The 27914-nt window shown below is 36.3% G+C and overlaps 1 protein-coding gene across 8 annotated transcripts in view; it reads right to left on the reverse strand.

The window, feature by feature from the left end:
• Nucleotides 1–27914, reverse strand: part of DGKB (diacylglycerol kinase beta) — a 378030-nt gene that overhangs the window by 297400 nt on the left and 52716 nt on the right. For 7 of the 8 annotated variants that reach the window (XM_054273525.1, XM_054273526.1, XM_054273527.1 and 4 more), the window contains exon 2: nt 1561–1821. In XM_054273525.1, coding sequence (XP_054129500.1) covers nt 1561–1630 — 70 coding nt within the window. In that variant the 5' untranslated portion in view covers nt 1631–1821. Of the gene's footprint in view, nt 1–1560; nt 1822–15898; nt 15917–27914 lie in introns of those variants that run through there. The other variant, XM_054273528.1, reaches the window with a different exon arrangement.

Raw genomic sequence — 27914 nt, forward strand, 5'->3', positions numbered from 1 at the left:
CTTAAAAACTTAAACAGTTAAAGTAATATTACAATTTAGGTAAGATTAAGTAAAATCTCTACACCAATCACCAAGGCAGAGCAAATGACAAACCTGCGTATCAGAGGGTAAATGCAAAACAAATGACCTCTCCATGAATTCCCTGCTTATTCCAAAGTCCTGCAGTGAAACCCACTCCTTAGCACAAGGCACAGCTGGGTGCTCATCACCACCACTTGTCATCAGACACCTGCCACAAAGTCAAACCTCCCCACAGAGTCACCTTCTGACCCACCCAGACCAGCCCTCTGTCCTGCAGGAGAGCCACTGGTACTTCCAAAGTTCCATGCTGGAGAAAAATGAGCAATGCATTTTTTTTTAAACTGAGGACTTTTGTTGGTTAGGGTTTTTATTAATACTATTTTTTTTAACTGAATCAAACTCTACCAAGTCACTAAACGAAATGTGGTGATTTTCAGTTCATTGTCTTTCCAAGTTCAATAAAGACAATAGCAAAGCAAATTATAGAAATATAAAGAAAAATAAAGAAATATCAAAGCAAATATATATTCAAGCTTTACAAAATTCCATAAAATTTCATTATTATTTAGTAATAAGTAAAGATATCTGTTGTCACAACCTTTTTTATCTTACCATGTTACATAAAAACATATCAAATTCAAAAATATTGGTACGATTTTTTTTTAAATTGCATTTTAAAGTCTTAGATCATGCACTTAAAGATATTGTTATTTAGTCCTTTAGTTAAATTAAACTGGATAGCCCAGAAATTCAAATTAAAGTCCATACCCAGGGTTTATTCCTTTAGCATTATACACAAAAATTATATATTATTAACATTTTTTTCCTAACTGCCTCAGAAATTGAACTATTTACAAAAAAATGTATCACATTTCACAAAAACTAGCATCTCTTCATTACAGAGGAGCAGAGGAAGCTTAAAAGACAACATATTTTCTTTAATGTACACAGAAACCTGAACACAAACATCTTCAAACAATTTCCCTGACACCAACAGTTCTACTAAAACAATGGCTCTGAACTATTGTGTGTGCAAGAAGTGCTGGAGAAGCAAAGGGAAGCCAAAAGTAAAGAAATATCTTAAAAGCTTTTTTCCCCCACAAGGAAGGCAAACATTTTGGCAAACGTTGCGCTGAGGCCTAAGTTATAAGAATGCATAGAAAAAAAAACCCACAAAATTTTCTATGTCTATTAGAAATCTTTAAATTCAAATACTGGAAAAAATTAAAGAAAAATAACTTGAAAATATTTTCCCAGGAAGCACTAAATGTTTTCAGGAGTTAAAAAATGACTGCTCTATTATGTTTACTATTTATTTGGTGATGTAATTTCAAACAAACAAGATTACTCATATAAAAATGAGAAATAGAGAGTTTTCTTCAGAATGGTCTCTGAAAGTAATGAATCATCAATGTAAAACCTGGGTGTGTTCTTTCTAAGCTGTGAATAGTATCAATAACACAAAAATTTAAATTCCACATTCAAAATACTATTAGTTTTTATTTAGCCATAAAATGAAATATTTTTAGAATTACTTACATTCTGCATATTTCTGAAGTTGAGAGAACTCTCCAGGGCTAAGGTTAACCCACTTGTCCTGGCTCGTCATACTGGCAGGAAGGGAGCTCCTTGTGTATCAGAAGAATATTCCTTTTGACCCAGGTGTTATAAGCCCCATAAAGATGTTTAACTTCAGCTCACAGTGTCTGGAGAGTGCCAAGATGGCATCAGTCCATGTGGATGAAGTTTTTGATGCTATCAACTGTTCCAAATGTGTTGGTTCAGTGGCGAGTTACAGCACTGTTAAAAGAGCAAATATTAAATACAGCATAAATACCAAATATAACAGAATAAGATAAAAAAAACTAAATACCAAGATATACCAGTTTTCCTGTGGGAATACTTGTAACTAATAAATATTTTGTCCCATGCAGTTTTGCTCAAAATATTTCCAAACCGTATTTGTCTGCAAATAGTTTTATATGTATTTCCAAACTATTTTTTTTAATTCCAAGTGCTTATGTTCAGAATTCATTAAAAATTATCAGCTGTTTATGATCAAATGTATCTGGACACACTTTATGGAGATGTTCCCGATTTAGTAACAACCACTGAAATAGCAGATATTATCTTATCAGTAAACTTAGTTTCTTATGATTTTAAAATTGAATTGCTGTAACTGGATTTTTACCCAGTTATGTTGCTATTCAGCACTGCATGGCCTTGTCAGAAATGCTACAAAGCTTCTAACTCTCCATGCCAAAATAAAATAGATTCTACAGTTTGCTGAGAAGCTCACATAAGAGCTATACAAATATGAACTATTCTAAAAAAATAGTAGGGGTTTGATTTCTAGAACATCCCAGCATTGCTGGTCACAAGTGAAAATCAAATATAACTGTTGGTATCATCACAAATCAGTTCAGGGAAAAAAAAAATCAAATTGTGGGTGCCTTCTCATCCCAATTATGCAGTTTCTACATCTGTAGGACAGACCCTCTGCCAGCAATGCATTATCAGGTAGGCTGCTTTCCTCTAATTTTAGCCACCTGAGAGCCAGGTACTTCATTTGAGATTGTCATCTCAGGCGCTCCCTTTAATCATCACAAAGAGACAGGTGGCCCAGGCAGCAATTAATCCTTCCAGTTTCAACATAAGCTTAAAATGTGATGAATTGCCTTCTGTGGTATTTATCTTTTATTGATTACAGAGGTTGCCTAGAGGACCAGTTTAGACTAGAAAGCTAAATTTAGACTGCAAGTGGAATCTCTTCCTATGTCTAGCAATGTATCATTTATAAGGGTTAAATTACAAAAAATTCAGACCAAAAGAGACCAACACAGCGATGGAATGAGTGCTAAGGAGGGAGATGTTGGTAGCTAAGAAAGAATCGAAATAGGAGTCATGAGAGAAAAGAAAGGAAAAACAAAAAAATTACGAGGAACAGAAGCATGGGTTAAAAAAACCCTACATTAACCTAATCCGACAACACTTTTGTTTTTTTCCTCCTGTTATATAAATACGAGTCTTATCACTGGACAAAGAAATTCATGCAGACACTAAGGAAGACAACTCAGTCCCAGAGCTTTCATTGCTCCCAGACCCTTCCTTGTGAATAATTTGAATGCATGGACTATATCATGACCAAGTGTCTAAGTACAATAACAGCTGTCTTGCCTTTAAAAAATTTGTTCCAGAAGAGATTCCTCTGGTCTTCATCTCCTCTGTTAAAAAAATAAAACTATGATGATTTGGAAGATCTAGAATCTGATTGAATGTATAATATAATTGAAAAAATAGCAAAAATTTACAGAAGCATGGAGATTGGGATGAAAAAGGAAACATTAATGTGAATAAAACTGGTCAAGTACAAGGCACATCAGCCCTCAAATCTCTAAATCAATGTCAGTGCCTGAAAAAGGTTAGAAACTACAAAAGCTAAATGTGCTATTTATATCGTTCTTTCCCCTGAACTTCAATACTTTTATTGATCTCAAGAAAAAACAACTATGGTAAATTGAGTAATTTTAATCAAATTAGAGGTGTTTCATTTCTGGCAGTTGACTAAATTGTGTTGAAGACAGTTTTGTATCTTCAAGTAGGCATATATATTTTATAAACTTGGCAACTGATGAGATTTTACTGATTTCTTAAATTGTATTTGCATAACTGATTTAACCAAAATTTTCTACCACAATTTCATCCAGTTTTACTATTGACATCATTCTTAACTACATTAGCGTTATTACCTACAAAAGCTAACATTGCTGAACACTGTGAAGTTAGAGATTATCTTGATTATTGAATATGTATATTTGTGATAAACAGCTTTCCACTAGAATTACTACAGCTAGCAAGGTAATGATGCTGTACACTCTGGTCCTATGAATCCATCCATATGGAATACGTTTAGTTGACCACTGTCTACAAAGTTTGTTGCCTACACAGTTCATCAGCAGGGAAAATAGATCTAAATTACTAATTCTGATATACTTTCTCCACAACAGACACCCAGGCTCTACAGCCTAGAACCAGAGTTGTAACAAAACATACATGTCCTGAATGAGATGGCAGCAATGGAATGAGATGTAGTATGGACATGGCAGCTCACAGGAAAGATGATGTAGTTTGTGCCTAAGACAGCAGCTATCATGGAACATACAACAGAATTTCAGGTTACATTTTTATTCTGGACAACTCTCAAATGCAAGTTCTGTCCTTCGAAAGGGAAGCCTGTGGGGGACATAGTGGATCTAATTAATCTAATTAATGCCAGTGTAATTTGGGAACAGGAAAGGAGAGTTAGGCAGTCCTCAGAGTGGCTCACTGGTCTTTGGACTGCAGCCAGGTCCTGACTCCACCTCAGTATATGTGATGCAGAAATACATAGACATATACTGGGGAAGATTTCACCAAAAGGAAAAATAACCTTCTAGGTACTTCCTTTCTTCAGTTTCCTGTTAGGTTCTGCTGCAGAGTCCCAAGCAAGGAAAGATCCCTGCATCACTTAGTTTTTCACAGTTATACTTTTTACAGTGATATTTTCCCATTTTATGTAGATGATATCACGGTTATAAGAAAACAAACAGCATACAGATGTTGATGACAAAGGTCATCAATGTATATTTCTGTTATTTGTTAAGGCATACACTGAAGATCACCTATATACTATTCAAATATCCAAATTTCTGTAAAAGAAAATATTAGCTGTTCTGAATTATCTTTTTCAGAAGTGTTTAATATAAATTCACTTCCTTACACATTATTTTAGTGCTATTTAAGTACTTCAGGAAGGCTATGCAGTGAGAAACCTATAGATAAGTATATGAAGAGGAAAGTAGTATCAGCAATAATACTGTCACATGGGAAAAAAAGAATCTTTAACTACAACAAAAATCAAATGGGATTCTGGTAGGCAAAATAAAGATCAGCAGCTCCAAAGAGATCACACACGGTGATCTGACCTGTTCATGCAGAGATAAATTTCTCTGAAGAATACAATACAGGATACAGTTAAAATACATACAACATCAGGTAGGAACTTTCCAGTAATCCTCTAAGAGTTCAACCTATTCTGAGCAACTCAGATTTGTGCATACATTTTGTTAATATACACTTAGCAAGATTCACAGCCCTCTCAGCCAGACACAAAGCAGGCCTTACAAATAAGAGAAACTAGAAACATGACATTAACAAACCATTCATTTAATCACAAAAAGAATTAGAAAAAAAATCTTCCTCCTCTAGCCACTGACTATAATAAGTCTTAGAACTTCACTCTCCTTTTTATAACATGTTTTCCTTTATGGATTTGAGAGTTTATTAAGTGTTCTGTCAGGATTCCTACCAGGCCACATATCCAAACTAGGAAGCAAAGCTTTTTTAAAAACTATACAAATCAAATTGCTTAGCATTCAGCCAACATTGCTAACCAGCTTAGATTTCCAGGAATTCCCCATGCCACCGAAATCCTCAGCTGCTCTTCAGAAGCCTGGCTGACAAAAGAAAAATGAATATATGATGAAGGAAAAAAACCACAGAGGCAAATTCCCCATATGCCAACCTCACGACTCAATCTCCTTCCACCTCATCCAGTCCTCCCCGTAAGGAAAGATGAGTTTTCGGAGAGCATTCAGGGCAAAATAAATTACATCAGTCCCACAAAACTGATCAACAACACCAATTTCAGCTTCGAACTTTGGCCATGGAGACACATCCAGGTTCTCAACCAGCCCAACACAACTCCCTGGAAGGCAGGAGAGCTTTCTCTGAGGTCCAACCTCACTGCCGTGTGGGAAAGCACAACACTCATCTTAATGCATGCCTTAAGGGACTGATTTCTGTTTACCATAACAGGAACACTTAGAACAGCCTAGAAACGGGCTCTTGGACTTGCTCAGCCATGCCCTGCTTTCCTGCCTTCCTGCTTTTACCTGCCCTTCCACAATGTCCACCCCACACACCAGTCCATCAGCTGTCAGTTATTCTGTGAAGGGGCACAGGGTAAAGCTATAGCAAGTTTCCTTCCACAGAAACTCCAGCTTTCCATAACAGAACTGATTGATGATTTTTGCCTGAACCATAGGAATAAATAACATAGAATATTTTATACCCAAATTGCTATGGAGGCTGCAGCAATTATGCCTATCAAGAACTCTTCGGTACAGAATGTGCTTGGTATTTCCTTTAGTGGGGGTCCTACATTTTCACCATGGTTAGTTAGATCCCGTGATTTTCAGTGTGGGTGACATAATGGGTTTTCCAGAGGAGAATTTTTACATGTCAGGTAACACACATGTCTGCCTGAAAATTTCCTCTGTTCTTCCAAAAACATGCCAACAGTGATTAATTTCTTGCCTGGAAATTTAGGCATTATGTACAGGTGTACAAGACATATGTAAGTGTTCCTGCAATTGATTTTACACTTTGTAGAGAACAATGTCTCTACTGTCAGAAATACTCCAAATTTTCATGGTTTAAAGTTCAGTATGAAGAGCCTGGACAAGAAATTTTACCAAAATATCTGCTAATCACCATTCTGGTTTCTTTACTTTCAAATATAGAAGTAATGTAATTACTTATAATTGCTGCCGGATTAATGGCATGAATGCAAAGAATGAAGCCACATAACAAAACACAACAGTTTTTTCCTACATATATTGCATATTTTACATAAAAACATCCCTTGTTTTGCACTGAATTTAGTATAGAGTCTTTTTAGTGGTACACTTTTTTTTCTTCAATTTAGTAAGAGATGTTTACTGATGTAAATTAATACAATTCTGAAATATAAACTACAAACAATGACACACTGAAATCAGTGATAGTTTCTGTACCAAGCTGAAAATCTCTCCCTTTAAAGAAGTGACCAGCACAACTCAAAAGCATTTGTTCTATTGACTATTTTATTCCCAGGTGTACAAGTCTGGGACATGTAAAGGCATCCATTTAAATTTTAATACAAAAGATATGGACTGTATTCCTCAGAGAAGCAATTACTCAAATTCTCTTTCTTGAATTATTTATATGGAATATATCAGTAAACACTAAGAAGACATGCAGCACAAACACTATTGTGGCATGCTAAGCAGAATGCTTGAATCTTTGTGAAAACATTTCACCAATACTACAGTTTGTGAGAGGGAAAAATTATTAGCAACAAAAATGGAGCACTGATAAAAATCAATCAGAATGCAAGATGGCAACATCCCTGAGTACAGTTAGGACTCATTTAAGAGCAGTTTAATACTTGAAGCAAAGTTATTAAGAAAAATAATGTTAAAAAAAGGGAGATACCAAAAGGAGAGTTTGGAATAAAACCCAAGAGAAACAAGTGATGCTCAGTACAACTGCTCACCTGAGAAGCAATCAGCCTCTCCTGAGCAGCAATCAGCCAATTCCTCCCAGTTTCTACCCTCAGCATGACATTCCAGGATATGGAATATCCCTCTGGCCAGCTGCCCTGGCCATGCTCCCTCCCTGCCCCTTGTGCAGCTCCTCACTGGCAGAGCATGGGAAACTGAGAAGTCCTTGACTTGGGGTAAGCACTACTTAGCAACAACTAAACACTCTGTTATCAGCATAATTCTCATAGTAAACCCAAAACACAGCTCTGCACCAGCTACTAAGTTTAAAACTAACCCTATCCTAGCCCAAACCAGGACACTCTCCATGTACCTTAACTTCACCATATGAATTCATTTAAAGCAATTTCTGATTGATCTTAAATTTTGCAACTGTTAGGCTTGCTATTTCCAGGTTGTCACATTAATTACCTACCGAGTCAGAAGAACAATATTCAAATTTCTCAGCATTTCTTCAATTAAAGAAATATTGAAATAAATGAAACCTGAGGAGAATCTGGGACAAGGAAATACCACAACATACTTTTGCTGATTCATCAAAAGTATATAAAGGCTTTTTTCTTTCTTTAAATAATACAGCTGAATAAACTAAAAAATAAAAAAAAACCACACCACTGGAATTTATTTTATGCTTATGAAAGAAGTACTACATAATTCAAAAATCTCCTCCAAGTGAGAGTCATAGAACTGTTCCCAATGTTAAAAACGTCTCAGTAACAATTTTACAAAAACAGATTTAAAAAGTGAAAATTGGAAAAGAAAAGTTGTGCAGTTACACATCCTTCTTAATATTTTATGACTAAACAAGAACATTTTTCCATAGGCTACTAAAATTTGAAACCATTTTTTTACGACTAAATGATCACATTGAATAATATTATGATTTTTAAGTGACTAATTAAAAACATAATACAAATAGGAGGGGTAAAAGAAAAAAAGAGAAAAAAAAATTGACCCAGACAGAAGTACAAAATAAACTGTACAGACAAAAAGATTTCTAGACAGCTGGTAATATTTTGAAATTGGTGAATTTAAAAAAAAAAATACTATTTCAATATTAAAAGTTTTAAAAGAAGATGAATCACTAAAGCTTAGACTGATACTCTTTAATAAACAGAGAAAAGCAATCTGGAACAGAAAGCACTGGATTTTATAGGTATATCTATGTAATCTATAATAAATTCTCTGGAACACAGCACATTAGGCTGTCCACTAGATAAATCTCTCTGATGCGAGGATGAATCAGTCTCTCAAACAATTCTTTTCACATCACCCACCACTACTTCTATAAATCCCCTGAAACTCCTCCAAAATCCTGGATTAAACATCTTGAGGACAGCCTCTGCCTTCCAAACTATGCATCTGCCATCTTCCCCAGGAAAGCCATCTCCAGAAGTGCCTCCCTTGGTATGAGCTCCACACAGACCTCCCCACAACCAGCACCACAAGTATTTGAGTGCATATAAACAGAGGTTAAGGTCTTTGACTAACATCTGCCACACGTTCTTTCTCTTTTCTCTAATTCCCTCTCATAGGGCAACCTCTAAGTTCTGCCTAACAATTAACTTTTGTTGTCAGTAAACTACAGGGATTTTTTTTTTGTTTAAATATTGGATTTAATTAATCTCTCCATATTAGGTGCTCTAGGGGTGATTGTATTACAGGAGAGCAAAGCTGAAAAGAGTAATTTTTAACTGGGAAAGAATTCCGATGATCCATAGTTTCCTGGGGCAGAAATTCCTATTTCATGCTTGGAAATAAGCCTTTGAAGAGATGTTCTTTAGTCTTGTGACAAAAATGTTCCACAGCACCAGAGGAAAAGATTTGTTAACTGCTGTCCTCATTTAAATGCTTTGTGCAATTTTAAAATAAACTGGGAACAGGGCAATGGAATTCCTCACCAAAAACTTGTGAAAATACGAACCTGATTTAATCAATAGGAAATCTGTACAGAGAACAAAGATAAGTTAGCAGGCAGGTTAAACAATTTCATAGGAGAAGTTCATGCTAGGTTATTTTCTATTATGTGGCATGTTTATTTTTTCCCCTGGGGAGAGGGCTGTATGGAGAAGTTGATTAAATTACTGCAGTCCTGGGATATGAATAGCTGGCACTATCACTCTCCACTGGGATAGCGTGGGGCCTTCTAGACAACTACAAATGGTTCTGTATGTCTTCATTAGCTTTACTACAAAAAAGTTCAGTGATAGTGAGATACCAAATGGGTTATCAAAGGACAGCTATCAAAAGTTGCCTACAAGGACACATATCTGCATCTAAAGTAAACAATGTGGTGGCAGCAGCATCTCAAAATACAATTCCCTATTCACCCAGAAAACTCCTGACCCATTCAAATTCAGCTCTAAGAGGACAATAACATCCAGGTTTGTGAAGGATCAGTGAGCATTGCCATTTGCATGTTCCCAGAATTTGCTCTGACGACATGTCCATACTGACACTAGACGTGGCGGTGCACAAGAGCATGAGTGAGGCATGAGTGAGAGCAGTTTTACTGAAACAAAGCAAGAAGGGAAAATCCAAGTTGGCACAGCACCACAAGCATCAGAGCAGGCTCTGCACCTCTGCCTGACCTCTTGTGCACACGTCCAAGGGATGCAACAGTCCAGGCTGTCACAGGTCCTCAGTTCTCAATACCAGAAACCATCACTTAAAGGCAGCTTGGCCTCACATCCTTCTACAGCATAAAGACACCTTGAGTCTCTTTTCATCTCCTCAATGGCTTCCCTGCAGTTCATATACTGTCATTGAGTAAACTGAGACAGAGGCTGGCATTTGCAGAACTACACACTAAGATCAGGTCAGAGAGGGAAGTGCATTTTCTGACTGAAGGTCCTTCATTTGTTTGTCTGTCTGTCCATCCCACCCAGACAGACATACAAATGTAGAGACTTTAACGCATTGCTCCAACTTTCAGACAGGAAAACCCTACATCTTCATGGTTAACTGTTCTGATTTTTTTTTCAGAGGTGTATGAGAAAGCAACAGTGAAATTTATCTCCTCCACCTACCAACTCCAGTGTATTACTTACCTCAGAATCCTTTGTAGTTAAAAGTGACAATATTCCCATGGAACTTTTAACAAATAAAAACTGGTATCTGATTTCACTATTAATTGACAAAGGTACATAATTAAAGTTTTATACAAAACTGTATAAAACAGTTTTATATACAAAACTGTTTTATACAAAACACAAAATTGTGGTTTTTTTCCATGATGTTGCGTTTTCAATATGAAAGCTTACTTTTGTTAATTTGAGTTTCTCAGTGCTTTTCCCATCTTAAAGGGAAGAAGAAAAAAAAGTTGATCCTGTCTTCTTTTTCCTTTGGGAATCCTTTGTCAGAACTAGCTTACATTAGGCTTGCATTTTAAATATATTTTTTCTCTTGAGAGAGTCTCTGCATTTCTGTTCTCTTTTTCTAGCATGTTTTTCTCTGGAATTCTACCTAATTATTTTCTCTCTTTAAGTGTGGCAATTAATTCTCCTTAGATTCAGCTTGTGTTTTTACACAGCAGTCCTTGACACTGAAATTATTGGAACTGCATGTATGATTCTCTACAAATAGGAGAAGAATGGGAGTGGCAGAAAGAAGTATTTTCTAACACGTGAACTTTCAAAGAAAAAAATCTTTGCTCAGGTCTCAGAACAGATGCAGGAAACTTCAAGCTAAGTGAAGGTTAAGATCAATTTTAAGTTATGGCACATTATTATATGGTTCAGAGAAAAGGGTAGCTGGTATCCTGTTGCAGATCTGGAACATACACACATAGCCCTTCAGAATTTGGCTGGAGTTTTGCTTGCTCTGTCTATAGACTGCCAAATACATGCTGGGAGGACACTGGCGGGACTTTGCCCCTCCTGACATCTTGAGGCCAACAGCACAGTCTGTCTTCACCAGCCTGGGAAGACAAATGCCCAGTTTTGCTACATTCCACTTCCTTTTTCCTACAGGACTGATAAACTTGCAAACAACCTGCTTAGATGCAGTAATAAACCACACCTAAATAGCCCTGAAACGAGACACAGGATAAACACGTGGGAAGAATCTTTTTACTCCCGTGAGCCACTCGCCTTAACAGTGCAGCTGTTGGATAAAAAAATCTGAACCTGCTCGGTATGACTTTAGCTTGAAATGTGAAACGATTTCCCTTGACTTTGCTGAATGTTGATGCTTGTGTTTCCTCATCATCCGCAATTCCCCTGGGGACCCACACAATTTTGCCCAAGGGAGTTTTAATCCTATCCACAAATTGTAGTCAAGAGTCAAACAATTACTAAATATTCTTCATGCTGAACACTTTTACAGTGCAGGTCTGCCTCTTTTTGCTATTACTATATTTGCCACAAACTAAAAATCATCTATATGTTTACTTCTGAATCATAAATATCATCATGTAAACCATTAATCATATTTGCGCAATTAACTTTTAACAGAGTTTTAAAAAGAAAAACATAAATAATGTTTTATATATTTCCTTTTCTTTCAAAGTAAATAAATAAATAAATCTACTGAGGAATGAAACATTTAGTCTATTTTGAATATATTTTTAAGCTTTACATCAAAAGAGCTTATATATTAGAATATTATAACTAATGAAAAGTCAGAAATCAAAAAGGGTAATAAAGTGAGGAAAGTAGAATAAATACACAAACAGAAAAAGAAACTCAATGATTCATTGTTGTTTTTGTGCTTAAATTGTTGAAAAATTACTTTTCAATGACAAGGAAAAAAGCATAATACAATGGATGGCAACTGGATAACACTACATTTGTGCTTCTATATGAGGAATAATTACATGATTAAATCTCTTGGATTCCACTCCCATACAGAACAGAAGTATCAGGTAAGAGCACTACCATTCCTGGTAATACTAACTAGAGATGTACTGCCTCCATGAATTTATATTCTTAACTTGAATAGAAGCAGCACTAATTGTAAACAATTGCAAACCTGTATCTATTGCACTATTTCAATCTATTTCTGCCATCAACCTGCAATCACTTCTGCTGGTTTTGTTGATTTCTCAGCCAAAACACTGGGATGAATGCACCACGACTGGTGCATTGCAAGTCAGGTGTTCAAGTCCTTCCTAGTTGTTTCCCTTGCTTCCAAATCTATGATCCTAAAACTTAACTTTTAGAACATACCTGTGTAACTACCTTAAGCCAACTGAAGGTCTACTCACTAAAACAAAGGTGTCTCAAACAGAAATGTTTAAAATTTGTTTTGCACTGAACACTAAAAGAGTTTAGCAAATGATCCTGTAGAACTTCAACATGATCCTGAATATAGCAAAATTACCTACAATATTTATGCTCAGCTTTGTATTACTAAAGAGAAACTACAAAGAAAAAACTTGTAAGTTATGAATAGGCACAAGCTTTTTAAGTCCCATTTCATCTCAAATTGGTGTTCAACCTCTTCACCTTACATTTGCTTTGTATAGCTCAGTATGTACTTCACAACTATTGTAACAGTTCTTCCATCTACTCCTACAAAGTCATCACTAAAGGTCTAAATTCTTTATGAGAAGGTTGCATATGAAATATTTATATTACAGAGCTTGAATTCCATTGAAATCTTGCAAGACAGGAATCTAAAAACAATTTTTTTAAAAAGCAGATTTTTTAGGGATTAAGAAATATTCTCTTTTCTACCTTTCTTATTCGATCCATGGAAGTTTTCAAACAAAGAAATTTTCCAAAGTTCCTTGTGTTGTCTACTCTAACCAACAGGCATATAAAACTCACTGCCATCAACTGGAGAATGCATGAACTTTAAAAACATGTTCATAGAAATCAGTCATAGAATGGTTTGGGTTGGCAGGGGCCCTGAAGATCATCCAGTTCCAACACCCCTGCCAAGGGCAGGGACACCTTTCACTAGACCAGGTTTCAAAGAGCCCCATCCAACCTGCCCTTGAACACCTCCACAGATAGATGGAGTATCCACAACTTGTCTGGGCAGCCTCCAGAGCCACACCAGTTCCAGTGCCTCACCAGCCTCACAGTGAAGAATATCTGTTTATTAAGTGATTTGTTATTTATGAGTCATTCCTTTCACATGCCCTGTATTGAAATATAAACAATTGAATCCTTCTACATATGAAATAAGCCTAAGAGAGTTTGCTCTACTTATACCCTCTTTTTATCACAAGAATATCACAGCTATGTAATCTGTAAGTCGCTCAGTTTACTAACGTCATCCCATTTTGGTACAGCTCAAGTCACCAAAAAAAAAAGAAAGAGAAAAAGATTCTATTTAAATTTGCTATTTAAAAATCAATTCATAAGAAGTTATTTTTCCAAAGGCTGTATTTTGAAGGATAAAGTTATATTTCCTCACGAAACAGAAGTTTTATCTTCTGAGAACCTTCACCAAAGATCATCTAAAGCCTCATAAATTCTCCATTCTCAAAAATATAGGATAAAATTGCTTATATGCTCCAATGCATATTTACAGAACTGATTTTGCTGTACCCAAGTAACTTTTATAATTAAGAGGTCTTGCTTATACTTGCAGTAAATTAAGACATTAAGACTGTTTTCTCATTTGAGGCATGCCATGTAACATGGGGTGTTTTACCCAAGAAAAAATTACTACCAGCAGCAAGAAGAAAAAGCAAACAAATAAAAATCACCACCAAGAAAGGCGATTCACTCTCAGGTGATAAGCATCCATACGAATCTGTGATTCAGAATTTGAGGTACTATTGTTTACACTTAGCTGCTTAGACTGCAGACAGAAATCCCAGAGTTAAAATGAACTGGGCAAGTGAAATTATGCAGCCTGGGGAACCTATTGCTTTTTTGACCCAAACTACAATGTCTGCAGTCTGACAACCAGCACCCAAACACACTTCATTTTTCTGCCCATTCTTAACAACCTGGATAGACCAATGGAACAGATGAAAAATGTCAAGTAATAACAACAACATAACTAAAAGTTCTGTGCTTCATTATCAAAGCAGAAACTGAGATAAGATTTACTCACTGGAGGGGAGGAATGACATCCAGGGGGACTTTGAAAGGCTTATGTGGTGAGTCCATGCAAACCTCATAAAGTTCAACGAGACCAATACAAGGTCCCAAAGCCAGTTCAGGGCAGTTCCAAGCACAAATACAGGCTGGGCAGAGAATGGATTGAGAGCAGCCATGGGGAGAAAGACCTGGGATATTCAAGGACAAGCAGCACAACATGACCCAACAATGCGCACCTGCAGCCCAGAAAGCCAATGTATCCTGGGCTGCATCCAAAGCAGCGTGGCTAGCAGGGCAAGGGAGGGGATTCTGCCCCTCTGCTCTGCTCTGATGAGACCCCACCTCCTGTGCCACATCCTGATCTGAACCCCCAAAATGCACATGGACCTACTGGAGTGAGTCCAGAGAAGGGACACTAAGACGATCAGAGGGCTGGAGTCCCTTCCCTATGAAGACAGAGAAAGTTGGGGTTGTTGGGTGAAGAAGGCTCCAGGGAAACCATGCAGCAGCATTTCAGTAACTAAAGGAAGATAAACTACAAGAAAGATGAGTTTTTACAAGTGCAGGTAGCAATAGGGGAACTTTAAACTGACAGAGGGGGGTTTAGGTTTGATATTGGAAAGAAATTTCTCCCAGTGTGAGTGGTGAAGCACCGGAACATGTTGCCCAGAGAAGTGATGGATGCCTCATTCCTAGAAAAATTCAGGGTCAGGTCGGATTGGGTTTGAGCAACTTGGTCTGGTGGAAGGTGTCCTTAACAATGGCTGGGGAGCTGGGGGTTGGGGGTCTGAAACTACATGGCCTATAAGATCCTTTCCAACCCAAACCATTGCATGATTCTGTGACTATAGCACAAAGAGAACAATGGTACAGGCCAACTTTGTTTTAAGAGCAAGGAATAGAAAATAAAAAAGGAGAGAAATACTCTAATTTACAGAAATGAAGTTAAGAACTGAAATTTCTAAAATTTTGCTTTTTAACAAATTACTAGATCTCAGCTGGCATTACTTATTGAATTTCAAAGTCACTAGGAACACTGAATGAAGCATTTGTTCTTAAATAATTTGCTTGCTATCACAAAGGAAGCATGTATGGAAAAGTCAGGAACTGAACTGAGATTTGTAACTGAATATATTTAAACACATACATCATGCCAGTTTATGCAAGTCAATAGAACAGTTGTACTTCTTAACAGCTTTATTTTTGTCTGTCATACCGAGTTGGAGCAGGTAAATTTAAGTCTAAATGCACAAAAAATGTATTTAATAACCTAAAATAGAGCTGTAGATTATAAAAATGATCATGGATATTTAATTAGCCAAGCCTCAGAATTTTAATTAAAATTCCCTGTCTCTCACGTAGAGTTAGCTTTAGTTAATACACCATTAATTAACAAATGAAGTAGTTCAAAGGAAGTAGATACTTTTGATGAAACCTGGTCATTTACAGATTTAACTACATATACACAACAATAGCACCACTCCAAGACATCTGGGGCTCTTTTTAGATTACTTGAGGTTTATACTGTGGTTTGCTTCAGGGTCCTGGTTTTGCAGTCACCCATGCTGGGCCCCTGGTTAGAAAACGTCACAGCTCCCATCCAGGTCCAGCAGCGCCATCCCTCAGAGCAAAATGGGGCTGGGGAAGGTGCCCAGGGCTGAGCCTGCACCCCAAGGACCAGAAACTCTCCCAATGTATCCACTCGCCCATCCCAGTAAAAGCACCCTGAAGAAAAGGAAGATGGAGATTCTGAACAATGTGCCAAAACCAAATACAGATCACTCTGTTTTGAATCTCAACTGCTGTGCTGTGTTCCCTGTGAGGCAAGAATAGGTTTGTACCTGAAGAAGAGTAAATAGAAATTATGAAAGCTGTTGATGCTTGGAATACAAAACTGCAAAATCCAAACCCTCCGCTTTTGGAAGCAAAGGAGTACTCAGTGTATTCGGCCTTTTTCAGATTTTGGCCTTCTTAGATACACAAAACAAAAGATTATTCAAGAGATTATTATAGATGTCCAATGTTTGCTAGCAGTTTCCAGTTCTCAAGGTTCCCAGGCACAAACTGCATCACTAGGTTTCGCTTACATTTCTTAAATTGGCACAACTAAAATAAGAAAGTTATTTCTTCTGGCATGTTAGAAGAATTAAAAACATTGATTTAGTATACCTAAAAATTCACTGTAAAATAGACTGTTGTAAATACATATACACCACATGTTTATGCTTCCTATTTTCACTTTTATTCAAGGTAACTTTATTGAACATAACTGTTATCCTGACATTGTTAGTGTTTAGAAACCTACCTACGATACAGGTGAAATTATGAAAATAAATATTTCTATATGGACACATTAGAATATTCTGATGAAAATAAGTATCATTTTGTGTATTTTGCATATTTCATCCCTACTTTAATTATTCACAATATTTATCTAGACTTTTTAATAACAAGTATCAAAAATACAAGCAGCAGATCTCCTTTGTAGCAGTTGCTTAATTAATTACTAAATCCAAGCACAGATAGTAGATGAGGTAAAACCACTGATTATTTTTGAATCAGAAAGATTATTCTATAGTATTGCTATTTTGTTATTATACAGTATTTCTTTGCTTTATGACCTTAAAATCTATACATATGAAATAAAATGTTCCAGTAAACTGTATTAACAAAAAATGCATATTCTTTTTTTGCCAAAAATTATAGGGGGGAAAGATCAAACACGTCTTCTCAACAGTCACAATTTCAGATAACACTGTATTTACTGATGTCCAAAATTTTGGCTGTACTAAATATTCCTGAATGCTCAGAGCAGTTACTGTACTAGCATTTTCAAAATACTCCAAAAGCCCCAAAATATTTGACTGAAAATAGCAGGCTTGCTTGCTTGGCAGAGTTATGCATACTTTTCAGATCTATCAAATGTTGCAAAAACACATCTTCTCTTTTATGGGACATTACGATTGCTCCATTTGTGGTAAATCTGCCCTGAGACACAGAATTTTCCAAAGAAAATTGCATTACAATGGTCCACATCATGTCATCTGTTTCATCTGTTTTAAAAACTCTCCAGTGACTTCTGTGGAGGATAGTCTTAAAAAATAAATGGAACAACATGTCCCAAAGTACTTTTTCTACCTAGCTTAAATACTTTTCATGAAAAATATTCTGAAAAATTCAGAAAGCTGTAACATTACCACTAAATTATGCCCTTAATATTCATCTATTCCCAAATGGCTGAGACGGGTTCATGGACTGACTGTAACATAAGGGAAAGAGCTCCGTGGCTGCAGAGCAGAAATGATCCCCACAATGCAGGGCAGCATGAGGAGCCCCAGCTTTCCCTGGAGATGAGTCCTGCTGCCTCCCTTCCCTTCCCTTCCATTCCACTCACCCCCTATCAGTAACACCCTGAGCAGCATCACAGCATCATTCATGTCACAAAGAATGAATGAAAGAAAGCAGCCAAGGAGCCACAGTCCTGGAGTGGCACAAAGGCCACGAGCAAAGAGTTTGGGATCTGACAGTCTAACACCATCCCACATTTCACCAGTGCCATCTTAGTTCTTACACAAGAGACACCGCAAACAGTGCGGATGACACAGCCACACAAAGGCCCATGGACTGGGGGAAGAGTGGGAAAATTATTTTAGCCTGTGTCAATACTGTGAACAAATTTCACCATGCCAAATACCTTAAATGCACTTCACCTGCTCTACAGAACATCAAGAAAGGAAAACATATTGTCACCTCTTGTTATTGTCTACTCTCTTTTAAGACTATTTCTCTGACACAAAGTGCAACTATAAATTTTAATGCTGCAAGAAGACTAGGACTTTGCTTCTTTGGTTACTTTTGAAAATGAGATCTCTGTAAAACAGCAAAGTATGCATAAAGTTCAGATTTCTGATTATATAAACAAATGCTTCATATAAAGAATCATACTATCCTTATTTACACTGCACCAGATCTATTACTTTGTAACAGATACACAGAGGAACATGCCCAGAAATTCCCTGATGAAGTCATCTGAAACCCCTTGCAAAAGAACAATAACCTTCTGCATCAGTACAGCTTCATGTTATCTCAGGTCTGATTTACAAAAAGAACAAAAGTTCCTATGAACTTCATTAAATGGCTGTTATCTAATAATTCAAATCTTTTCATAGCACAGCCAATGTTCTTAGATTATTAGTAGTTGTTAGGCAAATTTTATAGATATAAATAGTAATTCTAAAATGCCTCACATGTATATTGAATCTACCTCCCATCCTCCTAGCTTTTCAACACCACTTCACAGGGATGATCTGGGTTTGGGACTGGCCTGGTTTGGTTTTGTTTGAATATGAATGATGCAAGGCAGCATTTCTTTTTCATATTTAGAATGGCTTTAGTCATGCAAATGATATGCCTGTCAAAATAGGTCCAAACTGGGATACTAGCAATGAAAAAAAAAAAGACATGCAAAACATAATAAAAAATTTCAAACAACTTGATATGAAATCCCAGTAATTGCAACATCAACATGAAGACATATCTCTCTTTCCCTTGCCAAAGAACCTTTTATGCCCTTGACACTTTCCAGACATGAGAGCCTCTAATTTATCCTTGATACCACTATGCTTCTTTCCTCTGAGCATCACTTCACATCACTCTAACTGGATGTTGCTCCCTCACCACGACAGTTTGCTCCTCTTGGGCTCTGGAATTCCCTAGGGATTGAGTTTATGCCCTCAAGGATTCCTTGCTCTACCCATTCCAAAGCCACAGCACATGGCCTCACACACAGCAGTCCTGGCTCCTTTCACCCTCCAGGAGGAGTGTGACCTTCTTGAATATTCCTCCTCCTGTTCTTGCATTCTTGTGATTCAAGAGGAACCACCAGTAGATGCAGTGCTCCTTCTCTGATGAGCAGGGCGTGATCACTGCATTTCCACTCAGGGCAACAGGCCTTTGAAAAACCCAATAGCATTTCCAGAGTATCTCCCAAATACACAACCATTTATCACTGGGTTTTAACCCATCAAGAAAGTGGCTCTAAACATCTCTCACACACATACACACACAAAAGTAGGGGAAAAAATGACAGAATATATTTGATTGTGTCTGATTCTTTGTACAAACTTTTACTTCTGCTTTGCTCTGGCAGCCAATCTGTTTTCTTCTCTCACAACCACCCTTAGCAGTAGCACTTTGGGTGTCTAAAGAAGTAATTCTCAGAGTGCAATGTATACAAATAATACAGTCCATTCCTTCATTTGAAAAGAAAAGACTCATTCAACTCTAAGCATCTTTGCCTAGGAGCTGCTCACTTTTACACACTGCTAAATTTTAGCCACAGCACTCAGTAAATAGGAAAGGAGAATGACTCTTCATATACAGGATAACTGCTGTCATCATCCCAAGTAGAGAAGTAAATATTTTGCTATGGAAATAAAGCTGATCCACACTGAAGGAAAATGTAAATCAATGTGGCAGTGTCTTATGAGACGATCTGGGCAGTGACTGTCCATTGGTAAAAGGATACCAGCAAACTCACTATCCCCTATATCAAGTCTGTACAAACCAAAGTAGATGTAGAAATTTTAAAATTACACAGTTAGGTCAAACACATGAAAGCATTCTCAAGTTTTACTGGAATTCCATTTCAGAAGAGTGGGGGGGGGGGGGGGGGGAAAGCTCTCACCTACTCTGCAAGGCAATAATTATTCAGGAAAAAATATTGTACTGCTTTCTTTTTTTCTCCTTCATTTCCTAAACAGGCCAGCTTCCCCCAGTCTTGGGACACACACACTCTCACAGCCAAATAAACTAACCTCATCAAAACCAAAAAACAATGAAAGAAACAAAAAACAACACACACACATTAAAAAAACAAACAAAAAAACTCACAAAACAAAAACCACCAAAAAACCCCACAAAACAGCTGACATGAAGAGTAGAAATTCAGTTTCTCTCTGCTGTAGTTGCCTCCATCACAGTCATAACTAGCACCTTATCACCATTTGAAGGGACCCCAAGCAGGTGCCACTTCCACAGTTCCTAATCCCTCAAGTGCATTATCAACATCCAGTGGAAAAGAAACGCAGGAACAGCTCAAGGACATGGAAATGGAGGAGACAGCAGCAGAGATGTACAAATCAGGGCTGCAGGGGCCGTCAGAGGAGGTAAGAAGAACTACAAGACAGACATAGTTACAACTTTCTTCAGCTGCTCTTCTGGTGGTCTGTTTGAGGAAATGTCACAAGTATTTCTTACAAAATAGTATAAAAAAGAATGGACAATAAGGGAAGGTGAATAAGCTCAACTCTGAGCTGAGCTCATCTGATGCAAATTTCACTGACTCTTTGATTCTATGGTGTAGGAAAAGGCTTACACATAGAGATTGGGATTTTAAAGACCTAGTTCTATGTATGACTGAATATGTACATTAATGCAGCATGAGAACTATATAATTGTTACTAAAGAATTCTCTAGATTATATTGGTATGCTTTCATATTTCTAAGACTGTTACCACCATAGCATCTATACAACAGAAAAAAACCTATCATATGATGCACAGCTAATTAGCAATGTAGAGCAGTATACAGAAACAACAGTGGTCTAGGACAGAAGGCTGTATCTGAGACTGATGACTGAAATTTTAGTTCTCTAAGAGTTAATGTATATATTTTACAAATTTCTAGAAAACAGAATTTTAAGCAGTTTCAATATAGCAAGGTCAAGACAAACAGAAGAATAATTAAAAAGTTCTAGCTCCAGAGGCAGGTAATCTAACTCCCTCAAAGTATGAGCATGTTAGAAGCTATCTGCATTTGCCTTCAATGCATCTGCTGCAAGGGAAATGACACAAATGCAGCTTAGAGAAAACACACAGAAAATAAACTCACAACACCAAAGGTCACACCTCAATAGTAAGAATTATGGTGCACTGATTTTAAACTATACATCATTTTTTCATCAAAATTTTAAAAGTTTTTAATCAAAACTTGCACATATCTCAGTATATTTAGAATAAGTAAACTTTAAAAGGAGTAGGAACAGGCATCTGACAGCATCAGTCTTCCTCATTTACCATTGGCTTGCTTTATCATATTTATCCTCTTAAGTTCAGATCCACAGACTAATACAGTCATCTGACAGCATTCAATATTCATTAATTTTACTAGTCCAGCAACTTTTCAATAGGTTTTACTAAAGACCTATCTTCCTGAGCTCAAATTGCCTTGATTTCTTTGTAATGCAATTTCTTTTACTGTACACCTAACAAGGGGCACAGGTCTATCTCATTAGTTCAGACTATGAAATACCAGACAATATTTCTCTTATATTTAGATAACATGTCATAGAACTGCAACTTTTACTAAAAGGATTAAAAAATGATGTCATTCCAAGCTACATACTTTATAAGCACTATTATTTACAAGCATTATAAATAATGATGAGTAGTTCACACAGAATAATTTGTGTGAAATATATTGTTTTCAATTAAGTGTGATCATCAAATTCACAGAAGTACAATCCTTGGAAACAGCCTCCCAGTGTGAACAGTCACACTTAAAAATTAAGATGCAATGTTGTTTACACCTTCTGTGGTATTTAAAACATGAGACCTTAAAAATTATGACAGTAACAGCTTTGCCTAAGTATCTTCACAGATAAGCACAAAAAGCAGACAGACTCAGTATTAGATTTTATTCTAAACTAAAATTATCTGAGGATTTGGTCCTCTCTTCTTGTAACATTATTTTTTTAATGACCTAGTCTTGTAATATAAATCTTAGGTTATGTTTTAGACTTCATAGACACATTCTGTGGCTTCTGATAAGGGTGTGCAAAATTGAGGCTCAGTGAACCCCAATCTGCATGAGGCATCTAATGACATGTTTCCTCAGCTGTAAATGACCACGCACAATGCTCCATGTGACCAATGCCAACTCCACGTTCCCACTGCTATATAAAAAGAGGATGACCATGGTGATGTTCATTTTTGTAAAAATAATCACAGAAATATTGCAATATAATGCCAAATATTTAGTAGTAATGCACACACACATAGCCCCAGTTACAGAGGTGATTTCTGTTGGGCATATAAGAGAAATAAAAACATTTCTCTTGTACTGGACTTCATTCAGCTCTAATGTGACCCCAGCCAGGGTTAATCACTTGGGTCAGAACTGTTTCTCAGCTACCACTTCAAAGTGCAATTCCTGTAAGTAACTAAACTGTCAGATGGATTCCGACAGCTACAAATTTAATAACATTCACAACTGCAATGAATATTTGCTGCCATATTCAGCATGTAGTCAATAGAAATTTATATAGAAGGCATGCACACTTATATAAATACATCCATGTTCTAAATTAACAAAGTCCAAGTATTTATGGACTAGGCAGCAGAATATTTTGTATTATATTAAGATTAGAAGATTGGAAAACACAGAAAAGCAAAAAAAACGTAAACTTTCAAAAATATTTTTAAAATATTTTTGGTTTTAATAATTCTCTAAATGAGTAAATTTATGCAAGATGTGTCACACATTATATTGTTGCACAGGGTATATTTTAAAAAAAATTAAGTTCACCATGTATTATTCACAAAGAAAAACAGCCCTTTTCCAATGGATTTATTCTAGTTGTTATTATAGCCATAACAATAAAATATTTAACACAGGCACAAAAATGTTTTTAAGGGTAGGTACAGGAAAAGATTTAGAGAGTTGACACAGAATTTAGGTATGATATAGGTACTAAATCCTCTAATAGTCTGATTGTCCTTTCTCTTGCTTGCTAATGCTATCCTCCACTTCCCACTGGAATAGATTTATATACCTCAGCATTGACAAATCTAAAGTAACATACATTAAAAAAATCTTAGCAATACACTTAGGGATGACCAGTGAGCTCATCACTGATGAATTACCACTCAGACATAATAAAAATTTGAATTATAATCAGAAAAGATCAGCTCAGTGCCTGACAGCATTCAAAAATAAAGGTATTCAGAAAAAAATTCAGAATAAAACAATGTGTTTCATTGTATAGATCCCTGGTATACTTGCATTCTCAATAACATGCAGAGCTTTTTTGGATTTTCCAACTGATTACAGCAGAACTGGAAAAAGAGGACAAAAAGAGGGAACATGAAAAATAAGAGCACACTAGAATTCTTCCATCTTCAAAATGAAACAGGCCTATCTCAGATAGCTGTAAAATAATAAATGTGTAGAGAGTGTTGGAACCTGAAGGAACACTCTGGACATCCTCAGCCTATTCTATTTTTTTCTTGATAATCACTGGGGACATCATGCTAGTCCAGACAGACTTTCATCCAGTAAAGCTATCCTTGTGCTTTTACAAAGGATGAAGAACGATCCCTTTCACCTGCCCCACTAATAGTACCTTGATAAGGATATATATAAACCACAGTGAACTTTCAGTACTGAAAGTGTGCTGAAAAAATACAACAAAAACCCAAGCAAATTACCTTCCCCCCCCCCCCCCCTTCCCCAAACAAACAAACAAAACCAGACAAACTGATGAAGAGAAATTCTTTTCCTCTGGAAAAAATAACCAAATGCTACAATGTTTACCACACTATGTAATGTGGGTGTTCACTTGCCACATACACAACACATACCTCCCACAAAAACAGAGAAACAGCATACTAAGTATTTTACCGGCAACACATAGTTTCCAAAAATTATCTAAATAATAACCAATGAAAACATCCCTTTTAGTTGTAATTGTGCTTGCCATCATTTATAGAATCCAACTTCAACTATATTGAGGAATGTAACTGCATTATAAACTCTTCAGAAGAATCCATCTACAATACACAAGATTCTTCTCCATTATAAACCTAATGATCATATGTAAGGTCTTCATCATGCTATTTACAACCATTTTAAGGTGTTTAATAGTATTATGAGGCTTTTAAAGTATTAAGTTAGAATGGTTATGCAGTCATGAACTACCCTTCCCTCCTCTTCTTCTGCCATTCTCTTAGGCTATCTTAAAAAAAATATTCAGTGGAGTACGTGTTAAATCTGAAGAATCAATGACAACATTGTTGAAGACAAGGTAAGACTCAGTATTGTCTTCTTTTCTTCAACACCCACAGGTTGAAAATTATTACCACAGCTGTTCTGCCTTCAGCTCCTTGATTTTTTAACAGTTTAAAATCTCTCCAAACTTTGTGCTCTGCACAAGGAACTTTCCTTTAAACAGCCACACTATTTCTTGCAAATCCCTAAAACATTTAAATAGCTGTAGAAGACTCTGGTTTAAGGTGTTTGAGACATTCAGGTTATATAAAGAAAGTAAACACACAGGTTAAATGCATCTCTGTGCACTGTCCACGTGTCCCCCAAACATAGAGCTGGATGAAAATAAATTTTGATATTAACATGCAATAACTACCTACACATGTGATTCATGTTCATTTGTTGTTATGAAGCACAGTTATGAACATACATGTTGATATGAAAAGCACAAGGCTCAGAAACAAGATCTCATACTGGAATATGGGCATCAAGCTCCCTGAAGAGGAACAGCATTTCATTCCTTCATGGGTTAATAATTTGCTCTCAGTTTAAAAGAGATGGCACCTGCTCTGTCAAATACATATTTGCATTTCCAAAGAATGAGAGCAGCAAACAACACCAGGGGAGGAGTAATGAAACTTTTCCTGAATAAATTTAAAAACTCTATATGGGGAAGGGATGAAGCATTTGAATCTGAATGAAAACTGCAGAACGTGACAAGAAATATGTACAAGAATTGGAAAACCTTTCCTGCTTGTGAGGCTCTCCAGCGAAAACTGGCCAAGAATGTAAATAATGCAAGACAAACTGGAGCTTGACCGAATAGCAAATCCAAAGAGTTGTAACTTGTCAGGATACACAGATTTTGATCTGATTTTAGTACAAATAAACAAAGCTGGAATGTCTAAGTTCTACGACTGCTGCCATTAAGTCCATGTTCCACAGTAGTTTATTTTGGATTTAGAAAATAATGCTTTTATTTAATTTTACTTTAAGATGGTAGATGAATTATGGATGAATTACAGAAGCTCTCAAGGTTTCTAGATAATGAAAGCATTCCTCCACCCCCATAGGAGTCATTATCCTTTTAGTCAGGGTCCTGGACTAATCATGCAGAACTCACTGTCTCCATATATCATCACATTAGGGTACTGAAAGGGTCATCTCTTCCTTTAGATGGGCAGCACTTTGAGTCACAAATGTAAGATCCAAAATGAAAAAGCTTCATGGAGTGACCACAGTTATCAGGCATGTGCCCTGAACTGAGATAAGGTCAGAGGGAATAAGGCCTAAACCCTGTAGGAGTGCTCTTAAAAGTATACAATCTTTTCTATAGCTCACATATTCTTATTATTTTCCTTTGCAGTTACCTGCCTGTTAAACTCCACTGAAATATGACTATGTTCCTGTTAGCCATAAAACTAAGATTCTACAAATTCTTCTGTCATTGACAGATGACCTACCCTAACTTTATCAGCTCATCAGACCGAAATAAGAACTCACAAAAATTCTTAGAAGAGACTTGAACAAGTTCTTGTTCACTAAATAGGCAACTAGATAAAAGTACCGGAGCATCATCAAGACTTTCTCAACACCAAACGAGATATGTAAAAATCACCACCCTGGCGTACTGTGCAATACAGGGTAGAAAAATATATTGAACACTCATACAAGCTGGTTTTGTAGTTTCTGGGTGAATATTTATAGGAAAAAGTCTGAGACAGAACATAAAGCTTTTCTACGAGGAACTATTTTGAATTTACAAAAGCAAAACATTTCATAACTGAATATGATATTTTACAATGTGAAGAAAAGAAAATAACCACTTGGCATTTTAAATTTAAAGAGGAAGTAAAAGAACACTCTTATCAGAGTACTATACAGCTTTTAATAACATCTAATATTCAAAGCTGGGAGTTTTCCCAGGGTTCCTCCAGTCATTCCACTTCTAAGAAGTAAGTTGTGTCAACAGCACTAACCCTAACAAAGGGCAGTGCAAATTTTTATATCTCTGTTATAAGAGATCATCTATTGCTTAGAAGGTTTGAATTCTTTGACATAGAAGTTGTCAGGCTGTTTAAACACAAACATCTTCATTGGTGCTTTTAACGCAAAACCAGACAAAATGACCCACTGTACTTCCTGAAAAGAAGAAATTGCAGTACTACACAATTTTAAATTTACAATAGCATATGAAGACAAACCTTTTCACAGATCCAGGAGTTTTTCAATGTGTATGACATGTAGAACAAAGTAAACCTAAATGCATAAGGCTTCAGATTTTCAAAGTAAATCCAGAATTTCTAGAAAGGTCTGTAATTTTATTTTTCATTAAAAAGAATTGCTGGAATATTTTGTACCAAAAACGAATTAAGACAGACTTTTTGGTTAAAACATGCCATTGTTATGTTTTTGGGACATGAAGAAAAATAGAAATGCTCCAGACTACTTGTTTATTTAGACATGTTTAAAAATAGGTCCTTTGATATTTAACTTCTGGTACATGGCCCATTCTAATGAACTACTGTTTTAAGGCTATTTTACTATGTATTTATATTCAGTAATGCATGGAGAAGACTAGACACTTTCTTAGGAGCTCAATTCTTCCTTACCTTCCTAGCTGAGAAAATATCAAAGGGTATAATTTATTTCACACAAAGACGGATGTCTCAAAATTGTATTTTAAACTGTGAACAAGTCACACCAGCCAGGCACCCTTTATAATGAATTGAGAGACCTGGATACATTCAGAATGTGCTTCAACTGACCTATAAAGGATGCTCACCTTAAAATTAAAATTTCCCCCAGCAGGTGCCTTTGACTTTCCATTAGTAATAACAGGAGAGACAGAAGGTGGCCAGATGGTATTCAGATATTGAACAGAAGATAGAATAGACACACTAATATATATTTTTAACATTTTAAAAACTTTATTTCTAAATTATGACCAAGCTATCAAAATCTAAAGAAATAGGCAAAGTGGAGATATTGAGTAAAATATTCTAGGGGTGTACAAAAGCAGCACTGTGGTTATAGAAAGGAGATTGAATCGATTTCACATATCTAAACCTAAACCTTTTCAAAGAATTTTAAATTTTAGAAAAAGGTTTTCAGTGATGACTAAATAGAAAAGAATAATTGAAAAAATAAAAAAAAGGTAAGAATTATATTTCCCTTTGCTTGTTTAATTCATTCCTGCTTGTAATCACAAATCTTTCAGTTTTCATCTACTTCAGTATCAATTGTTTTGGCTATGAACGTTATCTCCTTTTTTTTTTTTTATTCTCATTTTTCTTTCCTCCTTTCTTAAAACCTATTTCTGGCATAATATTATCTCCCATTCACTTGATTAATTCATAAATTCATGCAGGAAACAGGAGAAAATCCACAATTAAAGAGGCAAAACCAGCAACAGACCATTGAGTCTAAGGACACAGTGGTGGTTCATATTCTTATGTCTAGGCCATAGCCTCTAGATTTA

The sequence above is a fragment of the Melozone crissalis genome, unplaced genomic scaffold, assembly GCF_028551555.1.
Source record: "Melozone crissalis strain CALT ecotype California unplaced genomic scaffold, PUWL_Pcris_2 ptg000016l_1, whole genome shotgun sequence".
NCBI lineage: Eukaryota > Metazoa > Chordata > Aves > Passeriformes > Passerellidae > Melozone > Melozone crissalis.